We start from the raw sequence: 17,522 nt of genomic DNA on the forward strand, positions 1-17,522 counted from the left end.
AAAGAATTGTATGCTAGGCTGATTGTGCTCATCTGGTCAATAAGTTAATACCATTGTGATGGATATAATACGAGGGGTCAGAGGCGAGACTGGAAACGGTCTGCTGTTGCTTTGCTGTTGTAGCTATAGATAATGATCTAATTAATTAAATAATTCAATGTCATTGGTGTCCCCTAGGTACATGCCAGTGTAACCCGTACGGCTCATACAAGGGAACTTGTGACCCGGCCAGCGGCCAGTGCTCCTGTAAGCCCGGTGTCGGGGGACAGAAGTGCGACCGCTGCGATCCAAGCTTCTGGAACTTCCGCGGCATCGTCACAGAGAACTTGAGCGGCTGCACACGTAAGAGACCTCCTCCTACTCTGCCTCTTTCGCCATCTCTTTTCTTCTCATGAGCTGTCCTTACGTAGGAAACAGAAGAGTTATGGTCCTGTATAGCACAGTTAGTAGACTATGACACTTGCAACTCAAGGTTTAGGAATTTTTTTATTTGACTTCTCTATAGACCCTTTTCCAGTACACGACACACTGACGTCACGGACAGATGTGCCCGACTCTTTGCGGCAGTAAGAAAGCCATCGCCATCTGCGCCCATTCAACATAGCCTAGATTTACGTTTTTTTTTTAACTTCTAAACAAAATAACTTTTTGGGGTTCTCATACGCTTACAATTATGTTTTGATTCTTGCTTGAACAGTCGCTAAGATTATATTTGGTTGTGATCTTTGCAAAATAACTATTTTGGATGCAGCAGTTGTTAGCTAGAATGCTAACGCTCATTGATATAGGCTGTAGCAAAAGCTAGCCAAAGAGCCATTTTACTGGTTGAAGTTGAAGTGTTTTTTAAGTATAATGCAGTTGATTTGCGATGATGACACAAACATTAAATTAAGCAGGATATTCATACAAGCCTTAAAATCCAATTATAATCCAAAAGTAGTGTGAAATGCACTCATGTGGCAATGTTTGTAAACACAGATAGGGGTCTATTGGGCCGTCTAGTATTTTTTTCCTTTTGGGCTTGACTTCAGCTAAACTGCAGTACCGAAAGTGCCCTCTGAGCACAGTGGAAAGAGTGCTTCCTGACTGGAACACTGGCCCCATGAGGTTTACTCACGGACAAGCAAACAGTACACACATCAGTGCAGAGTTCAGCAGGGGGAAAAACATTGATTCCAGGAACATGATGGGGTTTGATGTTGTCCCTTGCGGGCTGGTGGCTCTCTGTGATCTTGTTGGCCCATCTACCCTCTCCCATCTTGCCACAGGGCTGTCTGGCTGGCCTCGGCCTGAACTATCTCTGACCCCAGTCCCCGACAATGAAGCGCTGAGATTTACATCAACCCAGGGGTCACTTCTGAGTTGGCCTGTGTGTGTGTGTGTGTGTGTGTGTGTGTGTGTGTGTGTTTGTGTGTGTGTTTGAAAGAGAGTGTGTGTGTAGGGGCTGGTTTCTCAGACACAGACCAAGCCTAGTCCTGAACTAAAAAGCATAATAGAGAATCTTGGAGAGTGTTAGGGATAGAGTAGAGGGATAGTCTTTCATTATGATGAACAGATGGACTTTTATTCACTGTATTCTATGCATCCCTTTCTCTCTCCATCCCTTTCTCCCTGTCTCTCTTCCTCCATTCCCCCCTTCTTCTCCCTATTCATATCTCCCTTTCTCTCTTTCTTTCTCTCTTTCTCTCTTTCTCTCCCTCGGTGTTCCAGCGTGTAACTGCGACGCGGTGGGCTCGGTGAGGGACGACTGCGAGCAGATGTCAGGCCTGTGCTCCTGCAAGACGGGAGTGAAGGGCATGAAGTGCAACGTGTGCCCCGACGGCAGCAAGATGGGTGTGAGCGGCTGTGACACAGGTAAGGTGGAGCCCCCGCTGACTGACGTGTGCCACCTGCTAACTCGCCGCGACATCGATGAAGCATGGCGAGTGTGGTAACACCTCTCGTCTAGTCCCTGTTACTCCTCTCGTCCAGGGGGCGGCCTTGCAGAGCCTTTTAATGAACTCAATGGCTTTTTCTCAAAGACACGTGTTTTAGCAGCATTTAGAACAGTGAACACGTTTGCAGTACAATAGCTGTCGTTGTTCATGGTGTTATCTGAAGGAAAAACAAATCAGAATGGGAAATATTTTAAGCACTTCTATTTTGGCCATTTATCCAGTATCCAGTCATTTAGCCCTCTATCAGTAGTTTCCCTCGCCCTCCTCCATTCTAATTTAGCCCAATGAATACACACATAACTCCAGTTGACGGAAAGGGAAGGTGAGCCCCTGCTGTGTCGTCCTGGTCTCGTTAAGACCCACCGTCAGCTATCGACAGGAAATCAAGTGCTTAATGAAGTCAATAGTCCCAGCCCAGCAGTGGTGGTCTGTGGCGTACCGGTAGATGAAAAAAGGGGGTCCTGGTGGTGGGGGGGTACATGAAAACCAAGAGGAGGCGCTCCGCACGGCTGTTATGTCAGCGCAGAGAGCCCACACTCAGCGCCTCAGGGGCTCATGGGTAGGATTCTGGGGCCAAGCCCCTGCTGCTGCTGATGCAACCCAGTGGTGATATGTGTCAACGCTTCTAACAGGTTCCTTGGTGAAAGTACCAGAGATCAGTGCTGCTTAGACGCCCAGCCAAAACAAGACATTTTTTAATTGTCTTGAAAAGAGTCCACAAATTTACTTTATATTAAAGATTCATCATTAATATAATCTGTATGGAAAGCATAACCATTAATTCATCTGCATAACCTACCCATGTTTTTATATGTGGAACTATTACTGCGCATATCAAATATGATGATGATTATCAACTAGGATTAAGGGCAGTTAAGAGCGCCAAGCTCACATGCTAATGTGAGCATCATGATTTGGCCCAGGAATACCCAATTAGATGAATGGCCAGTGATGCCATAGCTGCCTATCTATTGTCCCATGAGTTGATTTGAACCCCTCATTCCCATCTCAGGTGCCGATGCCCCAACCTCATGTGATGAGCTGGACTGCAAGTTTGGCGCGTTGTGTGACAAGGTCAACGGTCAAGTCCACTGCGAATGTCCCTCTCCCGACTGTGACGAGAAGAACAAGACCAAGGTGGGCCTCTACATTCTCTTCTCTATGACCAATCAGTCCTCTTCTCTATGACCAATCAGTCCTCTTCTCTATGACCAATCAGTCCTCTTATCTATGACCAATCAGTCCATACTGTCAGAAGTCCAGCACAGAATCCAGACCCCAGCACCTGGAACTACCAAGCTTCAGTTCCCCATTTAGTAGCAACGGTGGTTGGTAGTAGGCAACGCTAGAGTTAACAAGTTGTAGCTTCTTCTTGTTCTCTCTTTTTCCCGAGCAGGTGTGCGGCTCTGATGGGGTGACCTACGCTGATCAGTGCCAGCTGAGGACCATTGCCTGTAGGCAGGACAAGCATATCACAGTGGAACGCTTTGGCCAGTGCACAGGTGAGCCCCGTTTGGCCTCCATACATCATACTAGGGGAAGTCCAACTCCTGTTGTCAGGCCCATATCAAAAGATAATGAGTAATGCCACAGGCATCGGAAAGACCAACTGTCCTCTCTCTAACTATCTGGACTAGGGGATATGGGTTGTGTCCACTTTGGGTTTGGTGCCGTATTGCTTCACTGTCTCTTTCACTGTTTTCAGTTTGTCTGTGGATAGCCTTTATAGTTATACTTATAAGTACGTAAACTTTACTTTACACATTACTGTAGTAACCTCTTATACGGTCTAACTGTTTTAAAAACACTTTTTGAGACTGACTTCACAAGATATCATCAAGTCTTTTTATTGTAGTGTGTGTGGGCTTTATATGTCAAGAATTTGCAGTAAAGCACAAGTTTTCTCTGTGGCCACCAGTTGTGGAAATAACGAACAGCTGGCTTGTCGTCAACATACCTGTGAGCGCATACGATGACAGCTGAGGCTCTTTACCCATCATCCTCCCTGCTTGGGATTGCAGTGTCACTGCGAGTGAAATCAACACCGTGGCTGACAGAGAGGAGCGAGGAAGAAGGAAAACAAAGTCTTGGGAGAGAAACGAGGCCTGACGGATGCTCCCCTGTAGATAGAGATGCTGCAGTTTGGATGGAGCCTGCTGAGCCACGGATTCCCCAGAAAGGAGTGACATTTCACTGTTTGATTCCCTCCACCCCTGTGTGGATTAGGGAGGTTTAGCTCCAAAAACCTCTGTGGGGAATCCTTCAATCCCTGTCGCATTTTTTAGCTGGATGGAGTGCACCACTACACTGAGTGGTATAGTGTGCACTGGGACAAGCGCCAAGGCCGTGGCTTTCATGTACGATGGACGTGTTGAGCCGAGCACCGGCAAGCGTCACGGCAGGGCCCGCGGGGACAGCATGGCACTGGGAAGCGCTGGCAGGCGGGCACAGGAAGGTTGGACATGGGCCAGTGCCAGGTGCCTAGCATCTCGCTCAGGAAAATGTTTGCTCACCTCACCGCTTAGCGCCCACAGATCAGACGAACGCAAAAAACAGCAATTCGAGAAAAGCCTAATTCTCTTACTCCCTGCTGATCTTGGTGCAGTTTGTCAGGCCTAAAGTAGGTGCAATACTTCGGAGACTCCACCTCAATCCCTAACCAAGGCTTCTGAAATAGCGCTTTGTGGTGGACTTATACATACAGGTACACTGGAGTAACAGTAATTTTCTCTATAAGAGGCCAACAGCGCTTTGATAGGCCCGGAACATCTGGTGATTAGAGATTCGTTACCGGTGAAATTCACTCCAGACTCATTCTCTGTTGCCTGGCGATGGAAAGGGAAAGGGGCTACCTAGTCAGTTGCGCTACTGAATGCATTCAACCGAAATGTGTCTTCCGCATTTAACCAACCCCTCTTAATCGGCGCCCGGGGAGCAGTTGTTGTTGGGGGTTAACTGCCTTGCTCAAGGGCAGAACGGCAGATTTTTCCACCTTGCCGGCTCAGGGATTAGAACCAGTGACCTTTCGGTTACTGAACCGCTAGGCTACCTGCTGCTCACATGAGACATTGGTAGTATGTAATTCCTTACCTAGTGTGTAGCCTTATTCGGAGGGAGAAAGAGTTGTAACAGAGACCGCTTTCTCTCTCTCTCTCTCTCTCTTTCTGAGCCTGAGGGGAAAGCCAGGTGAACACGACGGGCCTCCGACTTGTCACAGCAGCTCTTTTCATTTCTTCCTTCGGATGCGGTTGCGCCATGGGTAGCGGGCTCCTCCGCCGCCCCCATGTTGGGGGTTAGCGCGCGAGCTCATTTCACGTGTGACTGGGTGCAAATTAGCATTAGCACTGCTCCACCCTCCTACCGCCGCTGCCCCTCGTCTCCTGCTGATCTGATGCAGCTCTTAGTAAGAATTACAGAAATAACTTCAATGCTAACACCTAGCGCAGAAGCACTACTGAGGGCCTATGCCATTCCTACAGAAACCATAGTCGAGCTACAAGCCTCAAGCCTCCTTGATCTGATGTAACTCCACCGTCGTATTGTACGTCAGTGCTAATGGCTCCACACTGAAGCAAGTTTTGCAGAAAGTACATCAAATGGCTACTGCTGTTATCTGACCCATCTCTCAGGCACTTTTGAGTCTTCTCTATACTACACATAATTACTGCTTCTGGCTATGTAGCCCATCTCAGAGCTAGATGAAGCAATCCAGGGGAAAACCAGTGAAAGCGTGAAAGGTACAAGCCACTAAAAGAGGGTATTTGAACGAATGAGAAACTTCTGGCACCGATCTTGTCCAGAAGTTGGCCAGTGGCCTGGTTCTCCCATATGGTGTCATCACCTCTACGTTTGCGGCAAATTGGCAGCGAACACAAGCATATGGCATCATCAGTTTTCTGCCTGAATGTTAGTCAGGGTTCTCTTGTCTTATACGCCTCTCCCTCAGTCCTCCCATTTTCCCAGATGAATTTGTCTTCTCTCCCTCCCTCTCTCTCTATCTCTCTCTCTTTCTCTCACCTCATACTTTCCCTCATCACTTCTTGGTCTTATTTCCTCTGTCCCTCTTTTCCTGTCTTGGTCTCTTTCTTTTTCTTTTTCTCTTTCTCCCCCTCCCCCACTGTTTTTCTCCCTCTTCCATTTTCTCTCGACATTCTAATATGAGATTCCTCCTCCCCACTGATCATGGCAGACACTGCAAACAATCTTAATAACCGGCTTTCAAAGATAACTACATAGCCCAGACAAGTGAAGATGACAATGATTTTTCTCCCGCCCGCCCGCCGATATAACAGTCTGCCTCTCGGGAAAAAAAGCAAAAAGCAAATGGAGCGTTAAACCTGATTAAGGAAAGCTTCCACCAAACTGACTACACTGTCAGTTGTTCTTCCTACCTTTCTTTCTTTCTCTTTCTCTTTTTTTTATTTTACCCATACATCCTCGAGCATTTGCCGCCAAAGGACGCCGTATCCCAGACACCTGCTCCCCTGGCGCCGCCGACGCAAGGCTTGGCACCTGAGTGACAGGTGTAGCCAATAGAAAAAGTAAAGTGTGCCACCGCCTCGCTCACGGCGATAGCAATCACTGTTGCACTCTCAGGGCTAAGCTGACATACTGTATCTCTCCAGACTGGCTCCTCTGCCTCCTCTCCTCTGGAGCCTAGCAGGGTGGAAGATAGTGGGGTGCCTGGCTGATAATACCCAGCACTTCGTCAAGGTATCACATTTCACACTTCACGGTGTAATTGCCGATCAAATAAGAGATTATTAGTGTGCAATTAAATCCTACGCATAATATTAGCCAAATTCAAATGAGGTTTTATTTCCCCCCTCGACACACAATGGATGGGGTAGGAGCATCAGTATCGTTATGCCTATCGTTATGCCTGGCTGGCTCGCCATCATCCTAGCAGCTACACTCTCAGACTCACCTCTACCCCTCAGGATTTTTTGTCCTATTGTATCGGTTTTATCCGATACATTTTTGTCTTTGTACCAAAGCCTTGCATGGGTAATGGTCTCAGCTCAAAGAAAAAAAGCGGTCCCTCTCTCTGCTGACAGCAGGGAAAGGGTTTCGGAGAGTGTTTTTTGGATGGCATGTATGACTGTGTTGACAAGGCTGCCTGACGCGGCGGAGTTGACGGATGCTTGTGCGGCTGTGAGCCGAGTCTGTAGTCTTTGAAGCCAAAGTAAAACCCAGCTTTTTCTGCCCCATTTATATCAATCATTCATCACCAGAGGCGCTGGCTGTCTGTGATTAAAGCTCCACTACAGGAGGGCAACATTTGAATATGGATATATAATTCATACCCACAGACACACACCAACACTGAAGAAAAACACACGCCTCACAAACACACACACACCGACACACACACACGCCAGTGCAACTGCAGTGCAGCTTAACCCTATATAGGCCACATTATTCTTCTCTGTACACAAACAGACTGCAGTGCATTTGAACTCAACAGTATGCAGTGGTGTAATGTACTTTAGTAAAAATACAACTTACTTCTGAAAAATCTGAATTAAAATAAATTATTAATGAAAATACAAATGTAAAGTCCTGTATTAGTGGACCGATATAGCCGTCTGTAGCGCATGCAGAAAAACATCTGCCGCAGTGAAAAACATCTGCCACTGTGGGAAGCTTTGGAGTCAACATGGGGGTGCAACTTAATATTAGGATGGTGTTCCTAATGTTTGGTATACTCTGTATATTCCATATTGCAATGAGACTGGCCTATGCTATTGTATGTCGATCTGTATTGGGTGCTCAGGTGCCTGACGTGACCATAACACACAAGACTGAACCATAAAGGGTACAACATTTAAAAACAAGGAGAGGGTGGGGGGGAGGTCGTATTTGGTAAAGGTGTACATGGGGACTATAAGGAGAGAAAAACCAAAGCATTTCCATCTTTGCTTACCCATTCATCCATTCCTTGCTTCCTCTCCTCCCCTTCCTTCCCCATGCAGAAAGCATCATAGAGCCGGCCGGCCGACCCACTCCTTACCCCCCCACCTCCCACGCCGCCTCCACCACCCCCTCCACCGCCCACGTCAGGCTCACGTCGCCGCACCACGGCACATCACTCTCTCCCTGGGACGATGATCTAACGGAGAGGCCACCGGCCTCGTTCGTGGAAGCCTTGCCGCCCCCCATGGCTACGGAGAGCGCTCTCACCACCAACCGCCCCGTCACCACCCCCCACCACCCACCTCACTCCACCACCCCCCACCTGCCCGGTCACACCAGCCCTGGCTCCTCCCCTACCGCCTTTGAAGACTCAGGGAGCGGCGAGCCCAGCGGAGACGACCAGGTGGAGGAAGAGGAGGAGAATGAGGAAGAAGGTAGCGCTTTCGGAGTTCCGGAGGCGAGCGGAGAGGAGCCAGTTGGTAAATCAAAGCTCTTTCACTTCATTACCCATAATGCTGCTCTGCTATGGGTCAGAGGTCAGAGTGGGAGGGAAGGGTTGAATATGGGCCTCTGACCTGACTCACGGTTTGATATGTCTCATTGCTACATCATAAACCATTTAAACAGGTCATTATCTGATATTATACAACAAACATAGAGGTGTGCATTTTCAAAGTGCTTTCAGTTAGGACTAATCCAAATGTTAGGCAGAGAAATACCAGAATGTATTCTAAACCCAAGACTGTTGTCATGGTATCCTCCATTCTTTCAAAATATAAAGCTATTTTCACATTTGAAAAGTTTCTCTCACCACGTAACTGATTTTGTAGAATTGGAAAACAGAAAAGCTGATGAGGTTATTGGCTTATGTCGGGGGATTGTTTCAAGCCTGAGTTGTTAGCTTGATAAGAATATCTTACCTTGTCATTGCTACATAATGATACGGAACACGACTCTCTTTCTACACACTAAAATCCCTCTACCGCATTCCGGCCTTATAGCTAAACCACTCCGCGAAGCACCACACTTCAGAGACTGCTAGACAAACCCTTTTCAATCAGCTTTTTTACCATTCCAAAGCTCTGTGACCCCTCAGTCTCCCAACAGCTTGCTGTGACACTCCTGAATTGATGGAACACAAGCCTCTGCACTTCCTCAGTCGCTTACCCCACCCTCGCAGATTTATTCTCTTGTCAGCAGTGGACCGGAGCGCTCGCTGGCGCCCATGGCCTGTCTGCCAAGGAGACCTGGTTCTCCTGCCTGCCTGTGTGTGTGTGTGTGTGTGTGCGTGCGTGTGTGTGTGCGTGCGTGGATAATTTTTGTCTAGGTGTGTGTGTGTGTGTGTCTAAGTCTATGTGTGTGTGAGTGGGTGGATGTTTGTTAGCCAGTTCCATGGCTCTCAGTGAAGCAATACATAGTCCCTGAGCCGTAGCACTCCCCCCTACCCCCCACAACTTAATCGCCGTGCCCGTAAAGATGCCCCGTAGATTCTAACCTCCTCCCTCCATCCCTCCAACTCCTTTTCCACAGTCGTTTCTCCACGGACGCACGCGGCTGTCTCGGTGGCTTCGGTTTCACTTACGGGGGTGACGGCGAGAGTCGTTGAAGAGACAACCGTCCCCCTGACGTCTTTACAATTTATTCAGTGAGCTGCGGTTCTTTGCTTGACGATCATTTCTAATCTTGGGGTGACCATAAAGCTGCTCCTCAGAGAACAACTAGCCTCTTCACAAAGTAGTTAGTGCCATTATTACATATGCACCCTATTATGTAGCCACTACAGTATAGTTCACATTATGCAAATGAGCTCCAGATGCAACTCTTTGAGACTGGGGTTAAGAGGGTGTTATGAAGTGTTATGAAGTGTTATTAAGCATTATGAATCCTCCCCTCCCCAGACCCCACAGCCGCGGCCACCACCATCCCCACCGCGGAAGATCGCTCGTCATGTGACAACACTCCCTTCGGCTGCTGTCCCGACGGCAAGACGGCCTCCAGCAGCCCTGAGGGAGCCAACTGCCCCCGTAAGTACCCCCAAAACCTCCCTCTTCTTCCCCCCTTCTCCCGCTCCCCTCCCCTCCTCGACCCCAACCCCCCACCCACTTCTTCAACTCCCTAAGGAGGCACACATTTTGAATATGAAACAATATGCTCATATTGAATCTGAAGCTGCGTTGCTTCATTCTCGCCAAGCAAACGACAACATAAATAGTCACTACCGTCCATGAAATGTATTATGTCAAACCACATTTGCAGCACGCCAAATCACGAATGACGAAACGCATCACGAATATCCGTGTATGTCAGCTGTGGCAAGGCGCTAACGATGATGTCATATGTCGTCAATCGATTGATTGCCCATTCAGCCAAACTGTTACTGATAATAGAGCGTCTCGCGCCTTAGTCAATACGCCAGAACTATTTCTCCTCCCGGGGAAGGCCTGTCAGCCAGATATCACAGTCATTAGGATGGAAATGACAAGTCCATGGCGACCAGCCAGGTGCAATATCTATCAGCAGAGTGTCTCGCTGTATTTTCCTCCTGTATTGACAAAGTGTCAGTGATCTCTCTGAGAGGAGCTAACTGCTAGTCGCTAACGCCTATCGTCTGAAGCCTTAGATGACAGCGTTTATCGGGCGATCTGAAGTTATCAGAAGGTGTGGACAAATTGTAGTGGTGCACCGATGGACATTGTGATTGTGTTTTTGTTCCGTTAATCATTCGAATCCCCACAGTACACCCAAAAATGTTTATGCATCAGCGTAGTCGCAAGATTTGATTCGGGGTAGCCAAGATAAGCATCAGTGGGAGTGATTCTAATTACTAATACTTTGTTGCCACATCATTTAAACATCTGAAAAGTGTAATACTGTATGTTATACAAAGTTTTATATATTTGAATGAAGAAATAATGTGCATGATTTCCAAATGTAATACTAAGAGCAAAGCTACTGTCAACACTCCCAATGCAAGTTGCAAGAGGCGAGTTAAACTCCAACGAGGCCTAAGTTTCACAGTTCAATGTGATCTGATAGTCAAACACCCCCATCCCTCTCTTCGTCCGTCACGGATCCCGCTCGTCTGAAAAATTGCCTCCTCTGATGTTTGTCTTCTACCCGGATAAAAAATCTGATTTATCTCTCTCCTCTCGTCTTTTTTCTTCTCCCCATCCAAATCTCCCCCATTTGCTCCTTTTCGATAGCAGCCCCGTTAGATTTCGATAGCAGCCCCGTTAGATTTGAACCGATGTGTGTCGGGCAGAAACAACGACCAAAAAAAGTCCTTATCATGCAATTTTAACCAGCCTATTTAAGTCACCGGTTTGGCGGCATTAGGAGACAATTACTGCTATCTTTCACGATAATCACACAAGTGATCTTCCCTTTTTCCCAGGCAAACTCCGAGCAGGGCACCATGATTGATTTGGGCAATTTGTTCGGCTGACTACGAGCCACAGCATGAAACCTCAACATCAGTGCCTCTCCTCTCCTTCTCTCTTCCTTTCTGCTTTATTTCACTCTTCTCTTTCACGTTGTCTTTAGTCTCGCTGCAACTGTGTTGGCGGAACAATAGTGAGAGGCCATAGGGGGTTGATGGATTTTGAACAGGGAATGGGGATGTTTAAGGGCAAAGCGGGAGACTGTCTTTGCAAAAGCCAGGGACTTTGAACAGTTTCTTCATTTTTGCTATGTGTGTTGTCTTGTCTGTCCCTCTCTGCTTGTCTTTGTAATATGTGTGTCAGTGTGTCTTGTCTGTCTAACTGATCTCTCTCTACTCAGTCCTTAATGCCTCTGCCAACTTTTGGGACGAGTCTCGGTCTGGTAAACTCCAGTCCATTCCTCACCCCTTCCGCTTCTCCTCCTCTTCCCTTCTTCTTTCACTCCTCCATATCCCACAATCCACTCTTTCAACTTTCACTGTGGCCAGTCACAGGCTCCACCCAAACTCCCTACAGCCCCACCCATCCAACCAACCAATCAACAACGACCACACTAACCCTCCTTCCAACACATGCACACACACTCCATCACTAACCCCAGACTGGCACTACCCCAAACGGTCACTGTCTGAAGCTGAGGGCGGGTGGTTGAAGGCACCGCATGCCTCATAGGCACAGGAAGTAGTGTTTTTCTAACATGTTTGTGACACCATTTCCTCCCAGCCACCATGAGGTTCAGCGGCTTCCTGCACCTAGACCAGGTGGAGGGCCAGGAGGTCTTCTACACCCCTGAGATGGAGGATCCCAAGTCTGAGCTGTTTGGGGAGACGGCCAGGAGCATCGAGAGTGCTGTGAGTAGCCCCCGAACATACAGAACTAGCAGCCATAGATAAGCTACATTCAGTGGTTCAACGTCAGTCTGTTGAAGAAGTGTGGTTTGTCAAAGCTAGGGCTGTGCGTGGGTGCGTGTGCATGTATGCTACTCGCCTCCAACAGCCATGCCAGCGGTTAAAATGGTATCACTGGCCCCTGCCGAGACCTAATCTACCGCCTCACAACACTGTGTCTCTGTGTGTGTCTGTATGTGTGTGCGTCGTACGCCTCGCAGGGGCCAGTTGTGGCATTAGATAGCGACACCATGCCCCCTCTAGCCCCCTGTATGTGTCTGTCTGCTAGAGACTGTTTGTGGATATCACCTAAGGTGAAAACTAGAGAGGGGGAGAAGTGGCCTTGTGTCTGGGTCAGTGTGCCGGTGGGGGGATGTTGAGACGCCTGGCTTGTGTCTGGGCTCACACACACACACACACACACTGAATGTAGACACAGATTGGCTTTGCCACGCTGCCTGCAGTCCCATCCTCCACACAGCAGGGGCCCCCGTGGAGTCTGTGCAAAAATTCCAGTATGCTATAATGGATAATGGAATATAGTTTGGAAAGAAGTGGTGGGAGTGGTGTCTCTCACTCCCCTAAGAAGAATTTTGAGTGAACAGAGGAAGAAGAGAACAGCAGAACTAAGTGTACGCTTCAAGATCACTTGAAGTGTGGGATAGCAGCGATTAGCACAGATTCAAATTAGGTCAGGCACTTGGTACAGTACCTTATTTCTCCCTTAAGGTATCAACTTGAGTCGGTTGAGTGAGATACATTATGAATGTTATTCTCTGTTTAGTAGGGAACCATGAAGCCATGTGGATTGTGTACAGTTGAGCTATTTCCTTCCTGACAATGATTTAGACCTCATTTGGGCACCGAAAGCACGCACACACACACACAGTGTGAATGACTAAAAATGTAAATGAATCGGAAGCTAAACCAATCAGCAGCCAGCGTGCATCATGCTCACCTGACATTTACCACTGTTTCTGAAAAAACATGTTCATGTAATTATTCCCCAGCTCCAGTTAAATGTCAATTTGTGCACCCAGACTAGGCCCAATGGGGTTCTACACAGTAGTAGGCCTATCCACTGACATAGGATGCGTCCCAAATGGCACCCTACTCTCTATATAGTGCATTACTTTTGACCAGGGCCCACAGGGTTCTGGCCAAAAGTAGTGCTCTATGTAGGGAATAGGCTGCTATTTGGGACGTAGACATAGTCTTCCCCATCCTTCTTGAGAATGAGTTCACTGCACTCAAATTGGACGAGCCTCTGCACAGAGCTTATTACCTCGCTCATTCATCATTGCTGGGTATTCATTAGGCACAAAAAGGAACAAATGGACTGAAACAGGGAGGGACTACCTGAACTTGTCCAATAAGAAATGCTTGATTTAGTTCTCCATTGCAAAATGTTTTGCTTCGGTGTGTACTAATGAATGTGTGTTTCTTCCTCCCTGGCTCAGCTGAATGAGTTGTTCCGGAAATCAGAGGTGCAGAAGGACTTCATGAGTGTCCGCGTCCGCAGCCTGGCTCCCAGCAACTCCATCTTGGCCTTCGTCGAGGCCCACTTTGACCCAGGTAATACAGAACAGGACATTTCTGGGAAAATCATGGCGAAGGTGCATAAAGATGGAGGAATTCAGATATGACGTCATCTTTTCAGCACTATTCATAGAGTTCTTAAACTACGGCGTGTGACATGGTTCAATGTGCCAATAAATCAGCACAATCTACTTTTTCGTTTATTATTTTATTACCGCCGTCTTGGAGCTAAAATTGGGATCATGTATACTGTGCTAATGCCCATACAAAAAAAAAGAATAACGGAGAGCACTGTACAATACGGCAAACTTAGCAAACAAGGCGTTTGTGGTAAGTACATGGGGCTGCCATCTTAATACACCTTCGCCATTCCATTTCAATTCAGTCAAGTCTGGAAACTTCAAATCAAACATTTTCTGTAAGAAAGTATAGAGGAAAATTCCTATTGGAATTTCAGTTTACTTCCTGAATTGACTGAATTCAAATGGAATTGACTTCAACCCTGATAAAACACACTTGTTTACTGTATGGTAAATGTGTAAGGCAAATGTACTGTAATGGCTAATGTTACACATTACACAAAAAAAAAAGACTATGTTTCTAAATGCCTATGTCAATAACCACATAGTATGCCATCATATATAATGTTAGTGACACGTTTGTTACTGGTTAGGCTGTGGTCTTAATGGAAAGTGTCAAAATGATAATTTCCCCTCAATAGTTACTTTTCCTTTGATACCAAATTAATCTCTCCCTCACTAACATAATTGCTATGCGATACAACAACACTGAAAGTCATTCCATTTTACAAAGCACCTTGGCTTTGTAATTTTAAACCTTGGCTTTGTTATTTTCCTTTTTCTTTTATTTGGAGGGGGGATATATTTGTTAATTGTCAGAGCCAAAAGGGACAAAACGAACAAGACAACATCAACAACAACCAAATCCTCAGAGTGAGCTTGGTGGCATTATATATTTGGAGCTGGCTTCATTTCAGCCCCCCCCCCCCCCCCCCCCCCAGAGTACTGTTAGTAAGTACTGTTTTTACCAGATTTGATCAGATAAAAATCTTCTTCTCTTTTTACGGGCTCCGCTCAGCGTCTTTTACATTCGTACAAGAGACGCTGCCATAAAGGCGCTCTGCATCGGCCAGTTAAAACAGCCGTGGAAAACGTTATGAGAACGATTAATCTGAACCTCAGTGGAACCTTGTTGGACGGTTGGAGGACGACTGATCCCCTGGGTGTGTCGTTGTATCATAGCGACCTCGATCGCTCTCTTATAAATTCACTGTTATGAGCTAAGGAGAGGGGGGTTCATTTTCTATGTTTTAGGACATTGCTCCTCTGCCTCCTTGTTCAGTGTTTCTCAAACCTTTCCTCTGGGACGAGACGTTTCACAGTTTTGTTTTAGCCTCACCTGATTCATTAATCAAGGGCTTGATGATTAGTTGACAAATTGAATCAGGTGTGCTCGCTCTGCGATAGATCAAATACAAGGAAGTACATAGAACAGCTGTCCTGGTTGAGTCTTGTTGTGAACGGCTTTGTCATCCATGTTGTGCCACAGAGACCAGGTACACAGTGGAGGACATCGAGGGAGCCCTGCTCAAGCAGCTGAAGGCAGCCAAGGAGACGGCCATCATGGTGAAGAAGCCAGAGGAGGAGAACATTCGCTTCACCAACTACGGTAGGACAAGCACCTGCAGGCTTGGCTTGCATTGTTTACTGTAATTGCAAATATCAAGTGGTATAAGGAGATGAAATTTATACAAATTATGAAATGAAATGAAATGAAGGCATGATTAGACGTTTTTTGGTCGTTGTATAAAAAACGTCTAAGACTGACACTCTCCTTGACATTTGCTGTCTCTCTGAATGTCTCTCTCTCTCCCTCTCCACCAGGCCTCTCCTCCCTCCCCTACTTCACCACAACCACCACTACCACGGCCACAGCCACCACCCCCACCGCCAGCACCGCCACCAGCACCAACCCGCCGCCCCGCACCTCCCCCTTCATCACAAGCCGTCCCCCGGGCACCACCCGCCGCCCCTACACCAGCCGACGGACCACCACTGCCCCCTCGCCAGTGACCACTCTGGGACCCACTACTACCATCACTCCCCTCCATAGGACCAGGCCTGTGCCCCACCACACCAAGGCCCAGCGGCCCTGCGACTCCCACCCCTGCCGCCACGGGGGCACCTGCGAGGACGACGGTGCCGACTTCACCTGCATCTGCCCCGCCGGGAGAGGGGGCGCAGTCTGCGAGAAACGTGAGTGTGGAGCCCCCCTCCTTCCTTCCTTTGACCGACACACACAGACACACACACACACCCCCTAGGTAGTTTCCCTTCAGAGTTAGGTTCAGTGCCATTTATGATCTTCGAAAAGGAGTTGGAATGAAATTCATGAAGTTCAACACAATCCCATAAGAGAACAGTAGGTTCCTATTGATGTCTTGAACTGACAGTGCTGAGCTGGAACTGACCCCCTACCTTGCATTAAAGACAATACCAAAATCCATACACCTTATATTAGATTCCAATTAATTTGACTCAATAGACATCCAGCATCTACCAAAGTCACTACACCCACTATCTAAATAACCAATGAGGTTAGCGACCACTGACCACTTTACCAATCAACGCTAAAGTAAACTCATATCAAATCAGCGTCTGCTGCGCCGAGCCACAAAATCAAGCTTGGAGTGCCGTCGGAGTACTCTGAGCTTTTTTCCACTTCGTTTCTCCCCCTCGGTGGTCTCTGATAAGAAACCACCTCACACAGCTGCATCTTAACATAATTGACCCTAATTTCTTTGATGGGGATTAGTTGGTGGAAATCAGTGTGTGTGTTTGAGTCGGAGTGTGTGTGAGTGGCTAAGTGACGGCTGCGGCACAACACCGTAGCCTCCCTTGGTTCAATCAAATCATTCGACGAGAGGATTTCATCAGCCTACATTCTCCTGAGACGGAGAGAGGCGGTTTAGGAGTTTGTTGAGTTTGGGGAAAAGGATGCTAATGATGATATAATAGTAAGAAACGTGTGTGTGTGTGTGTTTCAAAACCCTGATTATAAAGTCGAAAACACGTCATCATGCTGTCCTTTCCTACCTGCCGATACACACCAGCACACATTCTGTTAGTCACGGGTTCTATCCTTCCATCTGTTTGTTGGGCCAGATTAGCTGAACTAGGCTTGTCTCCAACTGTTTAACATGTACCAACCATAGAGATGGAAAGAGGGCCCACCCCTTATCTTTGCCATTGTCGCTTCTGTCACAGGCTTTGTGGTTAGCGTGGTTACCTCTATCCAACTCTATGGTACGAACATTACACCTTATACAGTATGTGACACCCTCCCATCACCCCTCTTTTCTCAGTGATCAAGTACTTCATTCCGTCGTTCGGGGGTAAGTCCTACCTGGCCTTTGACACCATGAAGGCCTACCACACGGTCCGCATCGCCATGGACTTCAGGGCCGCCGAGATGACGGGCATCCTGCTCTACAATGGCCAGGACGGCAAGAAGGACTTCCTATCTCTCACCCTGGTCAACGGCAAGGTGGAGCTCAAGTGAGTGGACGGGAGGAGGGGATAAAACAGAAAGAAAGAAACCAGGAAGAGGTTCAGTTAACAGGGAAGTGAAAACAGTGAGCTGTAGATGGACCCAGAATGATGTAAGCTTAGTTTTGTTTGGGATGAATGAGACATTGTTTAACTCTCTCTCTATTCACACATGCGTATTAATACTCTCTCTCTCTCTCTCTCTCTCTCTCTCTCTCTCTCTCTGGACATATG

The 17,522-nt window shown here is 47.5% G+C and overlaps 1 protein-coding gene across 1 annotated transcript in view; it reads left to right on the plus strand.

Moving 5' to 3' along the window:
• Positions 1–17,522, plus strand: part of LOC311148223 (agrin-like) — a 175,812-nt gene that overhangs the window by 125,527 nt on the left and 32,763 nt on the right. The window contains exons 13-23 of the mRNA XM_084185112.1: positions 178–342; positions 1,711–1,854; positions 2,950–3,074; positions 3,334–3,439; positions 7,913–8,332; positions 9,752–9,877; positions 12,017–12,144; positions 13,641–13,755; positions 15,289–15,408; positions 15,624–15,995; positions 17,105–17,297. Of these exons, the coding sequence (XP_084041238.1) occupies positions 178–342; positions 1,711–1,854; positions 2,950–3,074; positions 3,334–3,439; positions 7,913–8,332; positions 9,752–9,877; positions 12,017–12,144; positions 13,641–13,755; positions 15,289–15,408; positions 15,624–15,995; positions 17,105–17,297 (2,014 nt within the window). The remainder of the gene's footprint in view (positions 1–177; positions 343–1,710; positions 1,855–2,949; positions 3,075–3,333; positions 3,440–7,912; positions 8,333–9,751; positions 9,878–12,016; positions 12,145–13,640; positions 13,756–15,288; positions 15,409–15,623; positions 15,996–17,104; positions 17,298–17,522) is intronic.

This window comes from Coregonus lavaretus, assembly GCF_964263955.1.
Source record: "Coregonus lavaretus genome assembly, chromosome: 20".
NCBI lineage: Eukaryota > Metazoa > Chordata > Actinopteri > Salmoniformes > Salmonidae > Coregonus > Coregonus lavaretus.